General features: G+C 44.1%; 1 protein-coding gene across 4 annotated transcripts; it reads right to left on the bottom strand.

Moving 5' to 3' along the window:
- Positions 1–611: 611 nt before the first annotated feature.
- rubcn (rubicon autophagy regulator) lies at positions 612–25139 on the bottom strand. Of its 4 annotated transcripts, XM_031786435.1 has the most exons (22): positions 24603–24914; positions 20999–21152; positions 20522–20605; positions 16841–17000; positions 16367–16473; positions 15790–16021; positions 14751–15221; positions 14375–14422; positions 13414–13512; positions 11359–11474; positions 10796–10985; positions 10556–10660; positions 8021–8095; positions 6264–6324; positions 5243–5375; positions 4971–5116; positions 4762–4826; positions 4388–4626; positions 4140–4201; positions 3772–3925; positions 3395–3488; positions 612–1567 (listed from the first exon to the last, which is right to left on the bottom strand). In XM_031786435.1, the coding sequence occupies exons 1-22, from the start codon at positions 24638–24640 to the stop codon at positions 1419–1421; spliced, it is 2982 nt and encodes a 993-aa protein (XP_031642295.1). In that variant the 5' UTR covers positions 24641–24914; the 3' UTR covers positions 612–1418. The 4 variants fall into 4 exon arrangements, with proteins under 4 accessions (XP_031642295.1, XP_020354048.1, XP_031642296.1 ...); XM_020498459.2 differs by lacking the exon at positions 14375–14422 and having other exon boundaries at positions 24603–25139; XM_031786436.1 differs by lacking the exon at positions 8021–8095 and having other exon boundaries at positions 24603–24918.
- Positions 25140–25711: the final 572 nt, after the last annotated feature.

Below are 25711 nucleotides of genomic sequence, written 5' to 3'. Positions count from 1 at the left end.
GAGAGGGAGCAAGCCTGCTACAGCTGTATTAGATGGGACTTTAAAAATCCTGGAAAATCTATTGGTTTTTTAGATTCATACTTTTCCGATTTCCCAAACTCACCTCTTTGTTTAGCGCATGACTTGCGCTGCTCCTTTGAAATCCACAAAGAGGGGGAGGTGCTAGATGATGGCTAGATCAGACAATTAAAACCTGCGTCTGTTTGCACCACTCCTGCCATAGACTGCCCGATCTGTACCAAACCTCTTCAATTGACACCGTTCCTTATCTCCTTTCCCTTGTCATAACCAATAAGGGTGAAAGGAAGATGTGTTTTCACACTGTGGAAACCCATCAGGCCCATTCAAGACAGCAATCATGACGGAAATACGAGGAAAGGATGCCATTTTGGAACATTGGACCTCAGCCCAAGAGGCCAAAGTTTAATCCATGTAGCAAAACAGAATTAGGATGGCAATATGAGGCAAAGTAAGAAGAGCGAGAAAGCTCCTCTAAAATGTGAAAGTCCTATGTGCTTTGTGTGAGAAGAACATCAGCAATACGCCCGAGAGTGACTTGCCACCTCCCTAACCCCAGACATACAAGTGCAATAAAAATAACAAAGACTTCATATTTTACACAAAGACAAAAAATGATATATTTATTTGCCTGATCAGGCTGGTGCAAAACATTTCTGCACAGATGCATGTACAGTAGGTACAGAGACAACCTCTCTCACACACACACACACACACACACACACACACACACCTTTTTAGTAGATGCATATATCACCTTTTACACATGCACACAAAGCAGCACAAACATGCTGTCTCCACTGCATTATCTTAAAATATTCGCAACTCTGTGCAATACTGATTGAGAGACCCCCTCCAAAGACGTGTCATTCCAACTCCTCTTAAACAACCAAATGGGGCGCTATCTCTGCCAGTATAAGAACATTGGTGACAGAGGCACATAAGGGTTGGCTAAAATAGCATAACATGGAGGTGGAGTAATAAGTACTTACATTTCAGTACTTCTACCTACCTTGTTCTATTTAAAATTGCCACTTCTATACATACTGTACATGGCAGGACTCCATTTTATTATGATATCTGCACTTGGAATCAGAGCAGCAAACCATAAAAATCAAGCCAATATATGAATATAATATGATATTTTGAATATTGACAATGCATTCAAAAAACAAAAGCAAGAATCCTTTCACTTTGGGTGAAGGGAAAAAAGAAAGAATCTTTCACTAAAGCAAACGAAAAACAAAATCAGAGCTCGTCCAGTAGCCAGAAGCTGTAATTTCAAGGAAAAGAGAGGGATGGAGGGATAAGTTTAAAGAATAAGGGTCCCTGTCAGTCAGTAAAATCATTGTTCCCTTTAAAAAAAAATATTTCTCCAGTCCAGTTCTCAGTTCGTCATCCTAGCTCCCGCCTCCCTCGTCCTCTTCCTTATCCTCCTGCTCCTCCATGTTCTTGCGTGCCATCCTTTCCCGCCTCTCTGCCAGGCGCTGGCATCGCGGGCACTCCTTGCCTGCCCGGAAACATTTGCTGTGGAAACACGCCTTGCACTCTGAAAGACAACACAAGAGAGATGTCATTGCAAAAGCAACCACACTGAAACACTACATAAAAGATTGAGACAAACACACATGGGTGGAGTCCTGTTTAAAAATACTTTGTTTTGTCGATGTGTAAAAGGACGCAAGAAAATATATGGCCAACAGCCTAGTCCCTAGACTGATGTTCCACCCCATAACTCGAAAATAAAGGAGAGCCGCACACTCTAGGAGCTCAGATGCAAAAGTTTAATTACCAACGTTTCAACAGCCAAGCTGTCTTCATCAGCTCACCTGTTAACCAGCTCTAAGCAAACATGGGGGAGTGCTCCCGCAACGCTAATAACCGGTTTGACAACATTGTTCACAATGGGAAGAAGACTGAGGTGCTGTGATGTCATGGGAGAATAGCCAATGACAGTCTCTGAAGCAAGGGGAAGGGGTGACATGGGACTATAATAAAAGAAGAGGCGTGTCAGGGTGGCAAGGCAGAAGGGAGGAGAGGAGTGGTGAAAGGTAGAGAAACCTGCCAAAAGTCAGTGCACCACACAAACCAGTTCAGACACAACAACGAGAAGCCTATTCTCAAAAGAGAAACACACAGCTTCTCAAGCAATGAAGGTGTGACTGAACCATTTCAGGTTACACCTGTGTGGAAGCTTCAATTGTATACATTTGTTACTACATTTTCCCCTCGATAATGAAATGATAAAGCAACTGAAATTCACAAACATGTTTATTTCACATTCACACAGAAGTTGAGGCTTAAATAATAATGTGAACAGGTCGGTGCATATCAAAAGAAAAAAAAGATCTTCAATCACTCCAATTCATCCTGCCATTACATAGACATGAAATAGACCCATATCCTTATTAGAGCCCTGCACGGGCATGAATTTTAAGCCCGAGCCATACCTGCAACGTTCAGGCCCTACCCTGCCCAGGCCCGATTGCTTCTGCCAAATTTAAGGCATGGCCTCTCCTCAAATTCTTTGTCCTCCACCTACTCAGTTTCATGCTTTCCTTCCTTATTTACTCCTGTCCCCACCTCGGTTTCTCCTTCTCTTATCTCCTCATCTTCCTCTCCTTACTCCAAAATGCCTTGGCCAGACTTTCTGTTTGAGAGCTTTGAATAACATCCTCCTCTCCCCCCCTCCTTAGACTCTCCTATCTCTCCCACTCCAGTCCCTTTGCTTTGGTCATCTGTTCCCTCACTACTAGCTTCCCTTTCCTCACTCTTTTCCACTCCTCCTGCTCCCTCTCTCCTGTCTTGGGATTAGGCTTGAGCGGTATACCGGGTTATTTCGAAATAGTCATAGAATTTATCAATACCGTTGTACTTTTTTCATAAATGTTAATATTTGTAGATCCTTTTTAAGTAAATACCTGCAGCCCACTTGTACAATATGTTAAGAGATGAAGTAGAATGTGTTCTTCATTTATTTTATTAGGCGTTCTTCATTTCACCTGTCTTACAATTTTTCAGTATGAAGCTTACAGTCCCCAGTCACGGTGAGAGAACAGAGCCTCGTGAGTCACTGACTGTTGTGCAGCACGCGCCAGGTGATCTAGTTACAGTATGGAACTTACAACTAAATTTTGCCAGCTAAACTGAGAATCATTTTTTAGTTACTTGTATAACTGAGCTGGGATGTCATGCAAATATTTTGTCAGAGACAGTTCGTTAGCATTTAGCTAGCATGCACTATGGGATTTTACAAGTACTTGTTAGCATTGTTAACCTTTGGATTGAAAATTACACCCCTTGTGTTCAGTGCAGGTATTACCGAATTTCCTGGGATGGATGAATTTATGACAATCTGGTTACGGGGGGAGCTCACCTTCGCAGCGTGTGCACTTGTTCAGCTCGAAAGGGAAGATGATGTCTTTGTCGTTGCCGCAGAACTCACACACAAAACCCTTGGCCTGACAGAGCTGTGAGAGGGGAAATTGAGACATTGACATTAAGGGGACGCACTGAGAATGGAAATGTCACTTTATGACACCCTCAAGTCCACTGTCACACATGGTGCAAATGGTAATTTCACTCATATTTTCTATTATAGAATGACAATTCAAAATGTACATTACAGTATAACAATGAATGTCTCTATTACAGGAAAATCTATAGTTAGCAAGCCGTTAATATAATTAATTGAGAGTGAACTAGAGACAACAGGAAGAGTATGTAGTTCAGGATAATTCAACAGATTCTAACCACACAGCCAGCCACGTGCGCGGAACCCAAATTCAGCAGCTCTCGAAGCCGGGTGGGCAGCACTCCGTTGCGCACAGCACTGAGGTCGTTGAGGGAGAACAGGTGCAGGTCCTCAGTCAGGTGACCTGGGAGGCTGTCAAAATGGTCCAGCACGCTATGGGGTCAAACGCAAAGACACACATGAGGGGAATTCCTACCAGCAATACTTTACCTGACAGTGCAGACAGTGTCGTCTCATAGCAATAACACAGTTCATTATGGGAAGAATACTTTAGGAGGAATGTAACACATGTAAAAGAAAGGGAATCTCATACCGACAATACAATTCATTGCAGGAGGGGGCACACGCATGCATGCACACAACTTACTCTTTAGCTAGGCGGCATGTCTTGAATAGGTTTTTCATGTGGAATAGTTGGACCCTCAAAACCTGAAGAATAGTACAAATGCACTTTGTTTATAGGACACATTTCAAACCGCAACCAATAACCGGAACAAATTTTCTTTCTTGTACGAGTAGGCTAAACTAAAGCAAAATAAAATACTGCCAAAGATAAGCATAAACTAAGCATCAAACTAGACTAAACTAAACCAGGCTAAAGTCCAGTCCTCTCACCCGGACAGTCTCCAGGGCTTTGTTCTTCTTGTAGAGGCCACTGTTGATGTCGTTGGGGTTGAACAGGGGGTCTCCGGCGATCTTGCCCAGCAGGTCCCGTGCGAAGTTGCTGATGTAGTACTTGCTGAAGTCCCACTTCCTCAACACGTGGCCCGGCACCACCGCCTGGGCGTTCTCGTGGCAACACTGGCAGAAGTAGCGGCCCAGGTACTCGCAGTAGCGCATTCGCTTAATGTAGTCTGTCCGGTGAAGGGGAGTAGTGGTAACAGAGTGAGGCAGGGGGGTGAGGCTTGACACAAAATGACCACTGTGGGATGAGGATAACATATGTGATTGTGTTTTGGAAAGGGGGGGGTCTTCAATGTGGTTTGTACCTGGGTCTATGCGAGTCCCGCAGCCTGCACAGCGGTAGTTCTGCTTCGCCACAACTATTTTCCTCCTAATAGAGCGAAAAAGGGGGAGAGAGGATGGTTAGAGACAGACAGACATAGGAGGTTTAGAGTGACAGACAAGCAAACAAAAAGGGGGAGAGGCAAACAAGAAGGGGGAGAGAAGTCAGTGTGTGTGTGTGTTAAGGACTCACTTGGGCGTGGGGTGGATGTTGAAGATTATCTGGGGGCGGGGCGGGGCCCACTCTAGGTTCCCTCGCACCCGGATCCTCAGCTTGTAGATGTCAGCATGCTCCCCGTCATCAGGAGAGATGGGCAGGGAGTCAGGGATTGGCAGGAGCTGAAGGGTAGAGGGAGAATACAGGTCAGTTTGTGTGAGTGTAGGTGTATGTGTGGGGGATATTGTATGTATGTGTTTATACATGCATGTATGTGTCTGCATGCTTGTGTGTCTGTGTGAGAGTACCTTCTGCGGTGCGTCTTGCTCTGGGACCAGCCAGTCAAGCTCAGAGGCTGCGGGGAGCTGCATGCCCTCAAACTGCCTGAGCAGCCCCATGGCCACCGACTCAGCCGAGTTAGACTGGAGGAACGACGGAGAGCTGAGAGAGGGAGTAGGAAGTATGAAGAAGCATATACCAAACACATTTCTGTGAACAACAGATCATTTCCAATAGTGCAAATTATAGCCACACTATCAAACAATTGTCTAATTTCAACTACCACAAAGAATAGCCTTTTATTTTCAACTACCGCGAACAGCCTAATTTCAACTACCGCAAATGACAGCATAATTTCCAAGTAGCCTACAGTGAACAATAGCTTCATTTCAACTACTGCAATCAATAGCCTAATTTTAACTACCGCTATCTAACTACCATGCCTTTTCTTTTTCTACAGTTACCTCTGTGCTTGATATGGGCTTGATCGAAACCTAAACATTCTGTCTATCGTCCGGCCCACTCCACGGACTACCGTTCTTCATTGGGCCAATAGGAGAAAGGGTGTGGCCAAGGTGAGATGCAGGAGATTCACACATGCAATCAATGTCAAAATATTCAATATTGGCGATAGATTTCAGGTGGAAAAATATGGGATGTTGGAGTCAGCAAACCTTGGCTAGTTGAAAACATGAGGTTTCGAGGATCATAAATCTGGTAAAGAGCTATAAGGTCTTTGGAAGATTTGTGGAAACTAGGCTATTATGGATCACTTGGCTCAGGGGATGAAAGAATTAGCATATGACCAATGTCATTGACATGGACAGGCAGGTCAGCAGACAATGGCCAAATCCATCTCTAGACACTATGCCCTATACACTTGTGGAGATGTTATCCTATCAGAGGGCAAGTTGGTGCTGTTACAAAATTGCCTAAACCTATCAAATCTCAAGTGCCTAGGACAAAGGGTCTAGGGCATAGGGTCAAGTTGGGATTGGGCCTACATCTACAAGGCTAGAGTGTGAGTGTGTGGGGGGGAGCAGTTGTTACATAGACTCTGAGGTGAGGAACGAGCGGCCACTGGACGTCACACTGCGCTTTATGTCTGCATCTGTATATGAGAAAGAGAGCGAGAGATTAGGCTCAGTTCCTTTAAAGCACATCAATCACACTACCTAGCATAATTTGGGTCTAAAGGCAGGCATCAAATTCAGACAATCACAAATGAAAAGATTTACAGCTCAAATTTGAGTGTGGTGTTTCAGGAGAAAACTAATTTGTCCTAGATATGACACGTCCTACAGAAGGCACAAAAGCATCAGACATTAAATGTGTGGCAGAGAGTTCACATAGGGACTTTTAAAAAGGAGTCATATTAGTGTGCTGCTGGTGAGAGATTTTGGGCAGAATATTTTGGGACATTAAAGTCAGAAAGCCTTGGCTAGTTGAAAACACGAGGGATTTCAAAGAACATGAATCTGATAGATTATAGAGCTATAAGCCTCTGGAAAATCTCATGGAAACTAGGGTATTATGGATCACTAGGCTAGGGGATGAAAGAACTAGCATATTCAATATATGTCATTGACAGGCAGGCCAGCAGACAATGACCCAATCCCAAATCCACAACCCAGTTTCTGACCAATATAGTCCAGGAGTTCAGTCTAAAACTATTTTTTTGTCCATTTCAGAATATGTTCATATGTGGATTTGTGCAGTCGATGCAAATCCAAAGCCCTTTTGGCAAGATTCAAAACAACGATATGCCAAAGGGATGCTAGATTAGAATGTTAGGCTGCAACAAATGACATAATCAGCAAGTATCCTTTTTCTTATGAAAGCATACTACGCAGCAGCATCACACACACAAATTAATTATCATCTTATTAACAGCTATACTTATATATAATAAGACTGTGGGAGTCATTTTGTTCGCAGTCCATTACGCCGTTAAGTCTAGTCTCCCACGTGTAATATCTGATGTTTCTTTTAATGCAAGCCAGACTATTTCTTTGCTACCACTGCAGCATGCTAGAAATAGGCAAATTGGCAAGGTGGAATTAATATGAAGTAGTTCCTGTTTTTAGGGGGAACTCAAAAGCAGTGAGATCGTGTTGAGTACTAACAAATCAGTGATGCCATCTCATGCACACAAAGCCTAAATTAATTGTCGAGTGAATCAATGGATGGATGGATGAATTAATGCCCAATAGCAGCAGTAGCTATACACTGCTGACCGCAAATGTACTAGTCTACTGAAGACCCTAACCCCCATCAAACCATAGCTGTATATACACTCACACTCATCGCCGGTCTCCCTAACTCTGGAGCAGCAAAGGCACCATAAAGCACACAAGCCAGGCCAGCAACTAGCTGGATTCCAAACTGAAAACGTTTTCCCTCTTGTACAATGGGCAGCAATCTGGTAGAAATGATACCAAATTAAACTGAAAGCTCAAAGGAAAAGGTAGAGTCCATATGATGCTAACAGTGAACCACAAATCACTCAAAGGCAGAGAGTAAGGGGAAATAATTGTTTAGGTAAGAGTTCTTCCTCGATTCATCTTCACACAATTCCTCGCTTCCTCTCTCCACGCCACCTCCTCCTCAAAACACATTGGAGAAGGTCAGAGGGGAGGGACCTTCAACCTCCTCCTTCAATACAGTTGAGAATAGGACGGGAGGAATCAAAGAAAGATTCATTGAGAATGAGCCATGGAATCCAGCTAAATTTGTCCAGCCTTCCACATCCGTAGTTCTCATGCCCCGCTAGCCCTGTCCCTTGTCCCCCACACTAGATCAGATACCTGAGAAGAGGGAGGCGAGCGACAGGGAGAGGCCGCTTCTTGACACCGCCATCAGGGACTGGCCCTCACAGCCATCTGAGAGACAGAGACTACACTCAGCACTGGCCCCACACCACCACATATACAGTGCATTTGGAAAGTATTCACAACCCTGGACTTTTTCTAAATTTTGTTACGTTACAGCCTTACAGCCTCTAAAATGTATTAAATTGTTTTTGTTCCTCATCAACCTACACACAATACCCCATAATGACTTAGAAAAAAACAGGTTTTTAGAAATGTTTGCAAATGTCACATTTACATAAGTATTCAGACCCTTTACCAGTATTTTGTTGAATCAAATCAAACTTTATTTGCCACATGCGCCAAATACAATAGGCGTAGACTTTACTGTGAAATGCTTACTTACAAGTCCTTAACCAACAGCGCAGTTCAAGAAGAAAATATTTACCAAGTAGGCTAAAATAAAAAGTAATAATAAAAAGTAACACAATAAGAATAACGAGGATATATACAGGGGGCACCGAGTCAGTGTGGAGGGGTATAGGCTAGTTGAGTGACTATGCATAGGTAACAAACAAACAGCGAGTAGCAGCAGTGTACAAGGGGGGGGGAATTTTTATGAATTGTTCAGGAGTCTAATGGCTTGGGGGTAGAAGCAGTTGAGGAGCCTTTTGGTCCTAGACTTGGCGCTCTGGCACCACTTGCCGTGCGGTAGCAGAGAAAATAGTCTATGACTTTGTTGACTGGAGTGTCTGACAATTTTATGGCCTTTCCTGACACCGCCTATTAAATAGGTCCTGGATGGCAGGAAGCTTGGCCCCAGTGATGTACTGGGCCGTTCGCACTACCCTCTGTAGCGCCTTACGGTCAGATGCCCGAGCAGTTGCCATACCAGGCAGTGATGCAACCGGTCAGGATGCTCTCAATGGTGCAGCTGAGAACCTTTTGAGGATCTGGGGGCCCATGCCAAATCTTTTCAGTCTCCTGAGGGGGAAAAGGTTTTGTCGTGCACTCTTCACAACTGTCTTGGTATGTTTAGACCATGATAGTTTGTAGGCGATGTGGACTCCAAGGAACATGAAACTCTCGCCCCCTCCACAACAGCCCAGCCAATGTTAATGGGGGCCTGAAGCACCTTTGGCAGTGATTCCAGCCTCAAGTCTTGAGTCGCTACAAGCTTTGGCGTCGCTGCACAGCTATTTTCAGGTCTCACCAGAGATGTTCGATGGGTTCAAGTCCAGGCTTTGGCTGGGGTACTCGAGGACATTCAGAGACTTGTGCTGAAGCCACTCCTGTTTGTCTTTGCTATGTGCTTCGGGTCATTGTCCTGTTGGAAGGTGAACCTTTGCCCTGGTCTGAGGTCCTGAGCGCTCTGGAGCAGGTTTCATCAAAGATCTCTCTGTACTTTGCTCCGTTCAGCTTTCGCTCGATCCTGACTAGCCTTCCAGTCCCTGCCTCTGAAAAACATCCCCACAGCATGATGGCACCACCACCATGCTTCAACGTAGGGATGGTGCCAGGTCTCCTCCAGATGTGACGCTTGGCATTCAGGCCAAAGAGTTCAATCTTGGTTTCATCAGACAAGAGAATCTACCCCGATTGCTCAGTTTGGCCGGGCGGTCAGCTCTAGGAAGAGTCTTGGTGGTTCCAAACTTCTTCCATTTAAGAATGATGGAGGCCACTGTGTTCTTGTAGTTCTTCAATGCTGCAGAAATGTTTTGGTACCCTTCCCCAGATCTGTGCCTCGACACAATCTTGTCTCGGAGCTCTACAATTCCTTTGACCTCATGGCTTGGTTTTTGCTCTGACATGCACTGTCAACTGTGGGACCTTATATAGACGGGTGTGTGCCTTTCCAAATCATGTCTAATCAATTGAATTTACCACAAGTGGACTCCAAACAAGTTGTGGAAACATCTCAAGGATGATCAATGGAAACAGGATGCAACAGAGCTCAATTTCGAGACTCATAGCAAAGAGTATGAATACTTAAGTAAAAAAAGTATAGTAAAAAGTAAAAAATATATTTTTAATACATTTGCAAAAATGTATAGAAACCTGTATTTGCTTTGTCTCTACGGGGTATAGTGTGTAGATGGATATTTTTTTTTTTTTAATGTCATCAATTTCAGAATAAGGCTGTAACGTAACAAAATGTAGAAAAAGTCAAGGGGTTCAAATGCACTATGACTACACACAGTAGTACTGTGTATACCCACACATAAACAGGAGGAAGTAGTCACACACACACACGCATGAAGGCTACTTTTAGAACACACAGGCAAACAAACACACACACACATTTACCAAAGACCTAGCTACCTTGCCTCAACAGTCCAGAGAGCAATGTTAATGAATACCATTAAAAATGGGAGCTGTTTCCAGCCATGGTGGGTGGATGAATGATATGTGGGACATGACAATGAGGTTGTGAACTTATGGCACACAAAGCTTGCATGATGTGTATATAATATAAACCCTTCCATCCAAGACCACAATCCTTCCTAAGGTTCACTCGTTCCCTCTCTCTACCTCTCAGCTCACACTCCTCCACCTCCTCGGCAGAGCCTGAGTCAGACATGTGAAAGGAATCCTGGGAGCTTCTGCAGGAGCCTCCGCTGTCTGTGGAGTGGAACACTGGAGGAAGGGAGACAGGATTAAAATCAATAGCAGCAAAATTACGACATGGGGACTAAGTCGGGAGTTGTTGTGTGTTTGTGTGTGCATGCATCCGTGCATGTGTATGTCCGGCCATGCGTAGTAAGCTCTTACAGTGCTGTGAGGGCGGCAGGCAGGTGCGACGGATCTGCAGCCTGCGCAGGCGGATCTTCTGTTTTAACTGCTGGATCTCTGAGTCACTGTCGTCGCCATCCTCCTCCTCCTCCCGCCGCCTCCGCAGGTTGCACTTCATCAGCTCAATGGCGGCAATCAGAGACTCAGAGATGCTGAAGTGGGCATTCTCCTGGAATGAGACACGCAGATGGGTGGGGGGGAGAGTGAGGCCTTGCTGTAACACTTTCAAAATGAAGTAATGATTGATTTAACACAGTTGGAGAGGTGAGTGTAAGGGTCTCCTAAATGATACCCATCCAATTAGGTCATAACTCTCCCTATTCTCTAACTTTCTGTCCTTAGTGTGCACTCATACATTTCCTTTAAAAGGCAAGTTCTGGGGTAAGAAATTATGGTACACAAATCCAATGCTATAAAATGTGTGGGGAAAAGTGCACGAGTGCAGACTTCGGGAGAATTGGAACGTTTAGACGTTCCAATTCTAATCTCTCAAAGGTCAGCGGTCAGATGATGTGAGATTATGAACCCTCCCCCAGGCTCACCTTCTCCAGGTCAGCACAGCTGCCAAAGTCCTGCTCCGATAGGTAGCTGATGAGGCTCTGGCCTTCTGACGGCTTCCGGAACATGCCGTCTGGAACACTGCTGTCCTGGGAGCCATCTGCAGAGAGACAATACACACATGCAGAGACACACACACCCACACATTTTCAGCAAAGACAAGCCTCAAACACTGTATGTTGATTAGTATTGGTGTCACAGGAATATACAGTGGGGCAAAAAAGTATTTAGTCAGCCACCAATTGTGCAAGTTCTCCCACTTTCATCATAGGTACACTTCAACTATGACAGACAAAATGATATTTTTTTCTCCAGAAAATCACATTGTAGGATTTTTTATGAATTTATTTGCAAATTATGGTGGAAAATAAGTATTTGGTCAACAACAAAAGTGTCTCAATACTTTGTTATATACCCTTTGTTGGCAATGACAGAGGTCAAACGTTTTCTGTAAGTCTTCACAAGGTTTTCACACACTGTTGCTGGTATTTTGGCCCATTCCTCAATGCAGATCTCCTCTAGAGCAGTGGTGTTTTGGGGCTGTTGTTGGGCAGCACGGACTTTAAACTCCCTCCAAAGATTTTCTATGGGGTTGAGATCTGGAGACTGGCTAGGCCACTCCAGGACCTTGAAATGCTTCTTACGAAGCCACTCCGATGCGGTGTGTTTGGGATCATTGTCATGCTGAAAGACCCAGCCACGTTTCATCTTCAATGTCCTTGCTGATGGAAGGAGGTTTTCACTCAAAATCTCACGATACATGGCCCCATTCATTCTTTCCTTTACACGGATCAGTCGTCCTGGTCCCTTGGCAGAAAAACAGCCCCAAATCATGATGTTTCCACCCCCATGCTTCACAGTAGGTATGGTGTTCTTTGGATGCAACTCAGCATTCTTTGTCCTCCAAACACGACGAGTTGAGTTTTTACCAAAAAGTTATATTTTGGTTTCATCTGACCATATGACATTCTCCCAATCTTCTTCTGGATCATCCAAATGCTCTTTAGCAAACTTCAGACGGGCCTGGACATGTACTGGCTTAAGCAGGGGGACACGTCTGGCACTGCAGGATTTGAGTCCCTGGCGGCGTAGTGTGTTACTGATGGTAGGCTTTGTTACTTTGGTCCCAGCTCTCTGCAGGTCATTCACTAGGTCCCCCCGTGTGGTTCTGGGATTTTTGCTCACCTTGTGATCATTTTGACCTCACTGGGTGAGATCTTGCGTGGAGCCCCAGATCGAGGGAGATTATCAGTGGTCTTGTATGTCTTCCATTTCCAAATAATTGCTCCCACAGTTGATTTCTTCAAACCAAGCTGCTTACCTATTGCAGATTCAGTCTTCCCAGCCTGGTGTAGGTCTACAATTTTGTTTCTGGTGTCCTTTGACAGCTCTTTGGTCTTGGCCATAGTGGAGTTTGGAGTGTGACTGTGACGGTTGTGGACAGGTGTCTTTTATACTGATAACAAGTTCAAACAGGTGCCATTAATACAGGCGGCAGCGTAGCCTAGTGGTTAGAGCGTTGGACTAGTAACCGGAAGGTTGCAAGTTCAAACCCCCGAGCTGACAAGGTACCAATCTGTCGTTCTGCCCCTGAACAGGCAGTTAACCCACTGTTCCTAGGCCGTCATTGAAAATAAGAATTTGTTCTTAACTGACTTGCCTAGTTAAATAAAGGTCAAATAACGAGTAGAGGACAGAGGAGCCTCTTAAAGAAGAAGTTACAGGTCTGTGAGAGCCAGAAATCTTGCTTGTTTTGTAGGTGACCAAATACTTATTTTCCACCATAATTTGCAAATACATTCATTAGAAATCCTACAATGTGATTTTCTGGATTGTTTTTCTCATTTTGTCTGTCATAGTTGAAGTGTACCTATGATGAAAATTACAGGCCTCTCATCTTTTTAAGTGGGTGAACTTGCACAATTGGTGGCTGAATAAATACTTTTTTGCCCCACTGTATACCTCAGGTAAGGTGATGGACATTGACAATTACATGTATTTTGCCAGCTAGGTAGTCATGTTTGAACCAGTGTACTCACTTGACTCCATATAGAGGGAGCTGGGTGTGCTGATATCACTGATGACAGGGGAGAAGGGGCTGTAGGCCTTGACACAGCAGTCTACTCCAACCAACGATTCTGACAAACAGAACACACAGCTGATGTTAGATTGACCACAAAAATGAAGGAAGATCAGTGTCATATCAGGTCCAACTAGCCTGCTTACCAGATGTTTTCTGTATTCAACATTTGTGCTAAAGTTGGCGAAAGCAGAAACAGACTGAACTGAACAGTGTCGTAGTGTAGCTTGAAATTTCATCTTTAAATATCCATTTTGAGATATGCTCAGTCAGACACCCACAAAGGATGTATCGAAAGTAAATGTATCAACGAACACATCAATGTTTTGTTATCAGCTAGGTAAATGACATCAGGGTAAAAATATAAACAAATAGATCAAATATGAAGTACTAAAACGTCTCCTTTCCAACTGCAAATCCAAGGCGAATATTGTGATGATACGCTTATGACTGATGACAGTGATTCTCACCACATAAGCAACTAATAAATTGAAGTTATATACTGACCTTAGAAAAAAAACAGATGAAAAAGGTAACATTTGTAAAAAAAAATATATAAAAAAATGAATAGTAAAATCAATGAAAGACCAAAAAAAACAACATTAAAACATCACAATGTAATGAAAGTAGCGTGTATTCAAACCTTATCCAACACAATGAATGAACATGGCAAGCTGTTTTGGCCTACAGTCTTGATTTTGGTTTCACCTAAAACCAGCCAAACATTAATCAAAGACCTAGGGTCTTGAGTGACCTTGGTTCGACCTAAAATCAACCAAACAACAACCAAAAACAGAACAGCACAAATGAGGAACCAAAAGCAAGGCCAGAGATAAGAGAAGGGGAAGTAGGTAATTATCATGCAGGAAAAGGGGGATGAGAGGGAAAGAGACAGAGCACAGAAGAACTGCACTGCCAACCTGCTACAGGGTCCTCTATTATAATGGTGATTTTCCTGTGGCACCCTCCTTCACGCAGACAGAGACAGAGAGAGGAGGTTAGCAAGTGAGAAAATAGAGGAAAAGGAAAATGCACTGTGGTAAATGACAAATGTGCTGGATGTGGTCCACGCCACATAGCACTGCGCCTACACACTCTCTCTCTCCCAGGCGCTAACCTGCTGCAATACACACACTCTTATAAAAACACTAGTCTTGCAGCCATTAACCTTCAATTACTTATTTGAAATAAAAATTCACAAAGAAACATACACGTATTGGTTTGCACTCACGCTCAGCAAACATACCCTAGCCTCTCACCTGCTACACACACACGCAAACAAACACACACACTCACCATGTCTATGTTTGTGGTTGATCCCCATGTCAGACATCGAGCGGATGTGCCCCCTGCTGCCCCCGCGACCCTGCCCCCTCTGTCCCTCCGAGAAGGATGACCTTCGCGGCGTGGGAGGCGGGACCAGAGTCAGGGAGCTCCGCCTAGGGGGCTGGACCGGAATCTCGCCACCTGATGCGCCACCCCCGGTGGGCTTGCTGTCGGGCTCGCTGATGGGGGTGGAGCTCTGGGAGTCACGGCGATTGCAGCGTTGCACCAGGTTACCGATGGCCAGGTATTCTGGGCCGTCGTCGCCCTCGCCAGAGTCTAGGGTGTCTGAGTGGGCAGGGCCTGGGGAGGCGGGCTTGGTCAGGGCGATGTGGGGGACAGCTGCCGAGGGGCGGGGAGGAGTCACACCCCTCTCGCCCTCCCCCCCGGACCCTGACACGCACCCCCAAGGGGCCCCCGGGGCGCCGGCTGATGGAATGGAGTCTGTAGAGGGGGAACAAGAAGAGAGTTTCAGTCAGACTGCTTTTTTGAAGAAACTTCATCAATGCTTTATTCAAATCGCATCTCCTTACACAATCAAGTCGGTGTAGACTCAGTGACCTCAAAAGCAAATACTAGGGAATTTAGGCATCAAGGGAAGCAGCTTATATAAGGTGGCTGACATTTTCTGAGACTTTCAACTAGAACTGTAAAATAACAGAGCAGAAATAATTCGTAGTGTCACTTCTATACTTCCCATGTCCCATGTTCTCACTCCCTACCCAAATCCCTCCGTCTCTCCCTCCTATCGCTCTATCCTCACCTGTGTTGCTCTCTAATGTGGCCCGACCGTAGTGGTGTCAGTGTTGGGTACCACTTTCTCTTTCCCACCCTCATTCCCATCCCTCACCTTCTTCCTCCCTCCATTCGCTAACCTTCTTCAGCTCCCTATTTCCTCACCTGAGCAGAGTTACCCTCTGAGATGGCCCCTGTGTTATTGCTGACTGTGTGTCCTTTGTCTCAGTGGGAGCCTGTCTCTCTCTCTATCCTCCTTCCACCCCTCGCTCCTCACCTGAGTTCCTCTCTGAGATGACCCCTGTGTTTATGCTGTTCAGTGTGTGTCCTCTGTCTCGGTGGGAGAGGGAGCACTGGGAGGTGGTGAGCCTGCGGTTGAGCTCTTCCCTGGGGGGCCCCTGGCTCTTGCCCAGCCCGGCCCTCCAGCCTCCCCCGGCCCCAGGCAGCTCACACAGACTCTGGCTCTTCAACAGGCCTCCCACACACGGAGGGCCCTTCAGAGTGGACAGCTGAGAAAGAAGGAGAAAAACAGAGGGGGAGGATTAGAGACAAATTAGAGTGTGAAAGAGAGGTACAGTAAGATAAATGGTAAGAGATCAATACAGGCACAGGCAATTAGGTATAGTAAAAACAAGGAGAAAGAAAAAAAAACATGGCAAGAGACAATTTATGTGTAAGGCATGGTTGAGCTGTATCAGAAAAGAGAAGAAAAATAGAGAGATGGAGGGAGAGAGGTCCTCCACTAATGCTTAAGTGGATATCAGGGACAGGAACTTAAGGCACCAAGATGTATAGACAGAGAGAGAGTATGATTGGTGTGTGTGTGTGCGCGCTTGCGTGTGAGAGGTGCCCACCTTGACAGTGTCAACGAGTGCCAGCAAACGGGGGTTGTTCTGCTCCACGGCCTCCAGATACTGAAACATGGCCGTCACATGGGGCTCTTTTAGGAGAAAAGCATCCTCTGAGAGACAGAGAAAAAGAGAGAAGGGGGAGAGGCGTGAGACAGAGAGAGCAACTGACCGAGAAAGGGAGAAAGTCAAGATAAGGTCAATAGGACAAAGCAATTACCACAGACACAGTCCAATCGATATCACAGGCCCAAAACATTGATTCATTCTAGGGCTATGATGGTCATGGAGTTTTGTTTTCGTTTGAATAGCAAAAAAAAAAATTTAAACGGTTATGAAGATTATTTTATTTTCATCCAGAATCGACAGTTACATGATCCTACAATTACCGTGCCAGCCCTAATTCCTTCATCAAGTCCACAAACTTAACTACAGTTGTCTTGGTTTGGCCGGGGCACACACACTCACACGCAGCCTTACCGTTGTAGTACTTGCGGGTGTGTTCCTGGTGTTTGAGCAGGGGTCTGAGCTGGGCGGAGAGCAGATGGACCTGAAGGCTGTGCAATAGCCAGCGCTCGGCCTTGTAGCCTTCCCCAACACTCTGTACACCCCTGTTTAGCACGGGCTCCAGCTTACTGAACTACAGGGCCCAGAAAGGGGAGGGAGCGAGGAGGGAGAGAAGTGAGGGTAGAGGGAGAGAAAGAGAGAGCGGAGGGGGGAGGGATAGGGGAGATTGAAGGAGGAGTGTAATGGGAGAGAGAGTCAGGGGGAGAGGGCAAGGGATGGGAGGGGAAGGGTGAGGAAAAATACAGAAAGAGAAAAGAGATGGTGAGAGAGATGACCCCTATATAAACAGGTGAACCTGTGGCTGGCTAGCTGGCTGGCTGGACCCACCCAGATCTGTTTGTACATTCTGTGATAATGTAACAGGGGGTAGCTGAGATCATCAAGAGAGTTTTCTGACGATATAGCAGATTGCACAAAAAACATTAGCACATCAACAAGACGGGAAAGAGGTCAGGGGCTAAAAGGTTAAAGGACATTTGGGTTTCACCACCGTAGCATGTGAGAAGGGTGTTGATGAGGCATTACCCTGGTAAGAGTGCAAAAGTTGTGCTTATTCATTCACTAAAACTTATCCTTGCCTCTTTTCAACTCATTGTCAACTGTGGGCCAGACTACCATTAAGATCAGGTTTAGCATCAACTTAGAACCACTACTTATCATTAGGTTACACCATGGCTAATCATTGTATTGTTGTCACAACTATATAGATACAACAATGTCTGTGTCCCAAATGGCACCCTATTCCCTATATAGTAAGGGGTCGCGTTAGTGTTCATAAATCTGCATTTTCATAACACAGACCTTCCAAAATCTGCATTTAAATAATTTCACCTGTGTTTTATATTGAAAGTCAATCATTTTTCAATAGTGATCAGGGGCGTGCAACTATAGTTTCCTTTCACAGAAAATACATTAGGCATAAATACCCATTCGGCAGAAAATAGCTTTGTTTTCAACGCTATTTGGCTGGCAGCCAAATGAGCTTACAATGAAAAGACAAGGTATTTTTTGCTAAATGATGCATGGCCATTATATTTTCTAAATGTTTATCATAGAAAGAATGTAGCCAGCTACATTTCCTAATGTTTTGCTTCAAGTTAATATTGAATTTTACCAGAGAAAAGCTAGCTGACTACAACTGTGAAAAGTACTGGAGAAAAATAGCTACATATCAGTCAGAGTGCTGTCTGCTGAGTGGAGAAGGGCAACTGAAGCACAAAATGTGTCTGATGAAAAGCAGAAATTACAATAACAAGCATTTTAGATCTACATTTACAAAGCGCAGCAAGATATTTCTTATGCATTTAAAAAAAAAAAATGTATCTGTGTGAAAAACACAGAATCCTGCATTACCGCAACCCCTCATAGTGTCCTTCTTTTGACTAGAGCTCAGAGAGCAATAGTCTATGTGCCGGGGGGCTAGATTTGTTATAGCTGGTGTCCTGTGTGACTAAGTATGCACCCATCCGGAGGACCGGAGCCCTAGGACCATGCCTCAGGACTACCTGGCCTGATGACTCCTGACTGTCCCCAGTCCACCTGGTCGTGCTGCTGCTCTACTTTTTCGTCCTACTTTTGACTAGAGCTCAGAGAGCAATAGTCTATGTGCCGGGGGGCTAGATTTGTTATAGCTGGTGTCCTGTGTGACTTTAAGTATGCACCCATCCGGAGGACCGGAGCCCTAGTACCATGCCTCAGGACTACCTGGCCTGATGACTCCTGGCTGTCCCCAGTCCACCTGGTCGTGCTGCTGCTCTGCACCTGCTGTCTCGACCTCTGAATGCTCGGCTATGAAAAGCCAACTAACATTTACTCCTGAGGTGCTGACCTGTTGTGCCCTCTACAACCACTGATTATTATTTGACCCTGCTGGTCATCTATGAATTTTTGAACATCTTGAAGAACAATCTAGCCATATACTCTTATAATCTCCACCTGGCACAGCCAGAAGAGGACTGGCCACCCCTCAGAGCCTGGTTCCTCTTTAGGTTTCTTCCTAGTTTCCTGCCTTTCTACGGAGTTTTTCCTAGCCACCGTGCTTCTACATTTGCATTGCTTGCCGGTTGGGGTTTTAGGCTGGGTTTCTGTATAAGCACTTTGTGATAACTGCAAACGTAAAAGGGGCTTCATAAAATATTAAAAAACATCAGTTCAATTGCTTTAATTCCATTAGTAAATTTTTTGTGAGCTCAACGTGCTGTTTATCTAGAAAGAAATTAAATAATTCACGAGAGAAATTAAGTCAAGAACTTTCTTTGTGGGATGCTGGGCTGAACGGAGTTGTAGTTTTCATTAGGCAAATATTCACCCTAGTTCAGCAAAGAAACGTGGTAATCGACTATAATGACCATAATTCATTGCGCCTGTTCTTCCCGGCTCGATAGACTGATAGCCTTAACACAGACTGCATGAGAGAAGAATTGTAAACAACACAAAGATGAGGGATAGAGACAGTTCTTGAGGTAGCTCTGATTGATAGTTGTAGTTGGTAATAAGCAGTCTTGAAAGTATGCCTTATTTACTTTGAAGAACTAGTCAAACAGCTCTGTAGAATACTTAGGCAGCTACTATGTAGCCAGCAGCATACCACCCTACATACCACTGCTGGTTTGCTTCTGAAGCTAAGCAGGGTTGGTCCTGGTCAGTCCCTGGATGGGAGACCAGATGCTGCTAGAAATGGTGTTAGAGGGCCAGTAGGAGGCACTCTTTCCTCTGGTCTAAAAAAATATCCCAATGCCCTGTGTAGGGTGCTGTCTTTCGGATGGAACGTTAAAGTCAGGGTGTCCTGACTCTCTGAAGTCATTAAAAGATCCCATGGCACTTATCGTAAGAGTAGGGGTGTTAACCCTGGTGTCCTGGCTAAATTCCCAATCTGGCCCTCAAACCATCACGGTCAACTAATAATCCCCAGTTTACAATTGGCTCATTCATTCCCCTGTAACTATTCCCCAGGTCATTGCTGTAAATGAGAACGTGTTCTCAGTCAACATACCTGGGAAAATAGAAAAACGTGCATTTTACTTTCGGTTTTGTACACCAGCTGAAAATGCAATATTATGGAAAACATATTTCAATGATTCTCTATACTTGGTTTGTCACAAACGGAAATTAGGGGAACTATTAGAATTTTAGCAACCAGGAAATGGCAGAGCAATTTCAGCATAGTGCACCTTTAAAGGAATGAAATAAAAAAACTAAGTAAATATTTTATTTCATAGTAATTTCCTATTGAGGTCTAGCCAATGTGGACCTGATGGAGGCAATAGGATGTTTTCAATGTTTTAGCAATTGAATGTTCACTATTTTTGGCTTTGGGATTTCCATGAAAAAGCTAATGAGTCATTATTTTATAATGCATTTGATGTTGACATTTTTTGTGTGAATAAAATACCCACAATTATTTTTTAATAACCGAGACTTTAAAAAGCACTAATTGCTCAGCACTAGGCTCTGGTCAACAGTAGTCCACTATGTAGGGAATAGGGTGCAGTTTAGGATTCAACCAATGTCTGTGGTCACAACAAACTGTAGTGGCTCCACCATCATATACACGGGATGATGAATCACTGTAAAGAGATAGCTAGAGTACAATACCTGTTCTACATGTGAGGCCAGGTGAGGGCTGATGTGGCGGACACAACACACAAAGGGCCAGTAGTCTTTCTGCTTGTAGTACACCTGCATCACAAAACCGGCATTTACTACAGTACAATGGCATTGTCCTACTTATGGCCAATGAAAGTCCACAACGTGCTGTTATGACCACATTTCCACCAGTTTTTCCCTATCCATCATACATTTGGGTTACCAGGACAGGATAAAAACAGAACATCAGAAAACAGATCGGGAGAAAAAGCAGTAGAATTATGAAATGTTCATTCTCAGCAGGGAACAAACACTGAACTCCAACTTAGCAGAGGCTCTTACCCAGGGCAATAATATAAGTGCGTTTAAATAAAGAGGCTGAAACAGCCAAATAACAAGGCCTTATTATTTCCTTTTTCGAAAGCACAAATTATAGTGTAAAAGAGTTAAGAGTAAATAAAGGAGTAGTTGTTCATGAGGCCTGACCTGCTCGTGCTTGAGGCTGTGGCTGAGGATGTGGTTCATGTCCTTGTGCAGCCGCTGTAGACCCCCGTAGCGAGACCACACATTAGGGTTGTTGGTGGACACCAGGCCCTCCACCGTTGTCTTTAGACTGGAGAGCAGCTTCCAGTGTTCCCTCCTGGAAAGAAGAAGGGAGGGAGAGAATGGAGGAAGAGTGTGAAGAGGTAGGTATAGGCTTGACTAAACCCAAACATTCTAGAGTAGACAGTTGAGAAGAAAAATTTTAACCGGCATTGACTGACAGAGGAAATCACACAGTAAGAATCTGCCATAACAAACAAACTACTGTGCAATGACCCCGAATGAACCATTGTGACTAAAAACGACTGGCTGTGCACTGCATATACAGCACCCAATGAAATGCATTGTACTAGGCTAAGTAGATATAGGCTAAGTATTCTAAAGTATACTGAGACCATAGACATACAGCCTTATTCCAAAATGGATTAAATATATTTTTCAGAAATCTACACACAACACCCCATAATGACAAAGAGAAAACAGGTTTTTAGAAATGTTAGCACATTTATTAAATATAACAAAACATAAATACCTTATTTAGATAAGTATTCAGACCCTTCGCTATGAGACTAGAAATTGAGATCAGGTGAATCCTGTTTCCATTGATCATCCTTGAGATGTTTCTACAACTTGATTGGAGTCCACCTGCGGTAAATTCAATTGATTGGACGTGATTTGGAAAGGGACACACCTGTCTATATAAGGTCCCATAGTAGACAGTGCATGTCAGAACAAAAACCAAGCCATGAGGTCGAAGGAATTGTCCGTAGAGCTCCGAGACAGGATTGTGTCGAGGCACAGATCTGGGGAAGGGTACCAAAACATTTCTGCAGAATTGAAGATTCCCAAGAACACAGTGGCATCCATCATTCTTAAATGGAAGAGGTTTGGAACCACCAATATTCTTCCTAGAGCTGGCCGACCCAGGCCAAATTGAGCGATCATTGTAGAAGGGTCTTGGTCAGGGAGGTGACTAAGAACCTGATGGTCACTCTGACAGAGCTCTAGAGTTCCTCTGTGGAGATGGGAGAACCTTCCAGAAGGACAACCATCTCTGCAGCACTCCACCAATCAGGCCTTTGTGGTAGAGTGGCCAGACTGAAGCCACTCCTCAGTAAAAGGCACATGACAGACTGCTTGGAGTTTGCCAAAAGGCACCTAAAGAGTCTCAGACCATGAGAAACAAGACTCTCTGGCCTAATGAAACCAAGATTTTACTCTTTAGCCTGAATGCCAAGCATCACATCTGGAGGAAACCTGGCACCATCGCTACAGTGAAGCACAGTGGTGGCAGCATCATGTTGTGGGGGATCTTTTACAGTGGCGGGGACTGATGATCGAGGCAAAGATGAACAGAGAAAAGTACAGAGTTCCTTGATGATAACCTGCTCAGGACCTCAGACCGGGGCGAAGGTTCACCTTCCAACAGGATGACGCAGGAGTGTCTCGGAATGGCCCAGCCAGAGCCCGGACTTGAACCCGATTGAACATCTCTGGAGAGACCTGAAAATAGATGTGCAGTGACGCTCCCCATCCAACCTGACAGAGCTTGAGAGGATCTGCATAGACTAATGGGAGAAACTCCCCAAATACAGGTGTGCCAAGCTTGTAGCGTCATACCCAAGAAAACTCGAGGCTGTAATCACTGCCAATGGTGCTTCAACAAAGTACTGAGTAAAGGGTCTGAATACCATTTCAGAAGAACCTGCTTTTGCTTTGTCACTTTGGGGTATTGTGTGTAGATTGATGAACAAAAACAATGTAATACATTTTAGAAATAGGCTGTAATGTAACAAAATATGATAAGTCAAGGGGTCTGAATACACTGTAGGTAAGACACTAGGCCTAGCCAATATAACCTTGGCAAAGGTGATGTGGGTTACAACCTCCAATGGACATAGGTTAATGGCAAACTCTTTAAAACAACAGTATTGAGTACAAAGAGTTAACATATTGTTGTTCTGGGTGAGTGAATAGAAGTGTGTTTCACTTTCTGCTTGCATTGAGATAGATTCACTTTTGATTTTTGCTGCTATGCCTTAAAGTAGCCTATTTGATGTTGAGGGGGGAAAAAAATGGCTGAGCATGAAATCCCTTTGAACAACAGGAAGTGCAAGCTCATACCCAGGACTTACTCATTTTTCCTTAAATCAGCAGCTAGCTGGAACTCAATGCTGACACACTCTCCCACACACACTTTGGAAAATAGTCTTGAGTAATGAGGAACAATGAAGAACAATACCAGAAGGGAGATTTTAGGAAGATCTAGTTTTCTAGTAAGAAAATTATTAAAAACTTCACATTTACTCATCTGCAGCAAAGTATTACAGAAATTAGGTTTAAAACATCCAGGGCTCGTTCATGTTACAGGGTTGGAGGAGAAGGGGTCAAGGATGAACCTACTGAAGTGTGTGCCACTGTTTCATGACTACTGAAGGGGTCTGTCAGTGATTATAGATTGGTTAAATCACATTATCTGGTATAAATGTGTTTTGGTCTCCATTCACGAGTTACAGGTTAGGTACTGTTTGGTGTAGCACAGATTAAGATCCTGTTCTACCAACCTTAAACTTGCCCAAAAATATATTAGTCGGCCAATCTTCTTCTAAAATGTCTGCATCCAGTTGCAGGTGGTTTGAATTTAGAAGATGCTCCGTTATTAAAATGAATCAATTTTTACTCCATGAAGTAATCCAACAATGTGTACAGCGCCAATTTATCTATTTGAAATATTCTTTCATTGATTGAAACCGGTGGGTCCACCCCAAAGTGCCCATCATCCAGGTCATATCGACACTCACCTACAGTACTGTATCTCGATCACTGAGGGGGTTAGATGAATCTAGCCCGGGCTACACCGTACTATGTATGGCCCGTCACATCATCAGGCCTAAACAGGAAAGGAGGAGCGCCCTTCTTAAATCGAACAGTAATCTGCACCTCTCGGTCATGGTGTCAACAAGACAGCATAGTGCATCATCCAGAAACGCACTAGATATTCTATAAATGTTTGCATTTTCAAACTAGTTTTCATTGGGAAGGAGAGATTTTTTTTAAATCAAAAGCAATCGCTTTTGTATGGGAAACCGCAGAATCCTACTGATTACTATAATTGTTTAATTATACTTTTGTTTTGAGCCGCTTTCACGTCGGACAGAGCGGGGCACCTGGCTCACTCCTGGTGAATTCTATAAATACCCCTCTTGTACAGCACCTGTAATAGGGAATTTGCCATAACAACATTTCACTTCCTTCCAGTTTGCAACATATCAAGTTAACGTTAGTTTAGCGTCAACTAGCTAATAATGCTAACTCAAGTTAGTTAATTTAGTCAACACACTAGTTAGCAAATACATATTGTCATGGACAGTATTATATATGGCATGTAACTGAGGACAACATTTGAAGTTCATTGGCCAATTTCAGACTTGTTTTCATTCGTGAACAACCTTAATGTAGCTAGTTAGTTAACCAACGAGCTAGCCGGCTAAGCTAGCTAGCAAACAACAGCTAGCTTGGTTAGCCGATTCCCCACCTAGTCCCTCACCTGCGTTCCTCGGCTTCAGCCTCCGCCGTAATCTCCATTTCCTCGAACCGGGAGGAAACCGAATACGGTATCAGCTTCCCCCAAGTCCACTTCCAGTACACACAAGTCACCGCCCGCTTACAGCCAGTGGCTCAACATTATCTCGTCGCATTCACTTTGGCTAGTAGGAGTGGTGACTGGTGTGGTCCAATACGAGCGCTGTCACTGTCAAAAATTGCATGAGGCCTAAACAGAAACACAAAACCGCATGACCTGGCCATCATCAGTAGTGGACGGGGTTGATGTTTCAAAGACTCCTACTCCTTGACACAGGTTGTTTTTGAAGTGATAGATTGAGATGTTATTTCTATCCTAGGCTATTTATTGTAAAATAGCCTTGTGCTGAATTTATAACTGTGAGTTATTCAAATGAAGATGCCTGCACATTTGCTACCTTATTCAATTATCCTCAATTTCTCTGTTAAATAAAGTCAGTGACATTCAATATAAAGTTTCACATTACTATTTGTAACTGGTGGGTAATGCATGAATTACTTTTCTAGAAAATTCCAGTACAGCCTAGAACTTTTTATGCCAAACCTGCTAATAGCTTTACAATGATGCCACCTGCTGTTGGTGAAGGGATCTCTTCTCTCCTTCCTTCCTTCCTTCCTTCCTTCCGTATTCTCTCCTTCCTCTCTCTCTCTCACACTCTCACACACACAAACAAACAAACCACAGATAAAAGATGTCCAGAAGCCACGTGCATAAGAAGAGGATTTGACAGCCTTACCTACAGTGGACATGCATCTCTCGCCGCTGGTCATGTTGGCAAACAGAAGACAGAGAGGAAAAAACAGTATGTAGTATTTTAAACTGCTGACAATTGCTACTTTGGTGAAAAGAAGAAGAAAGGGCTATTAGTCCTATTCTCCATATTCCTCCAAGTAAATCAAATACATTTTTATTTGTCACATGCAATGGATGTAGACTTAACCTTGAAATGCTTGTTTATGAGCCCTTCCCAATGATGCAGCAAAAAAATTGTAATAAAAAGAAAAATAGTAATACAAGAGGAATAAAATACACAAGAATGGAGCTACAGTGGGGAGAACACTGCCGAGTCAATA

Source organism: Oncorhynchus kisutch, linkage group LG13 (genome assembly GCF_002021735.2).
Source record: "Oncorhynchus kisutch isolate 150728-3 linkage group LG13, Okis_V2, whole genome shotgun sequence".
In the NCBI taxonomy this organism is placed as follows: Eukaryota; Metazoa; Chordata; class Actinopteri; order Salmoniformes; family Salmonidae; genus Oncorhynchus; species Oncorhynchus kisutch.
This window is presented reverse-complemented; position numbering and strand designations above follow the sequence as displayed.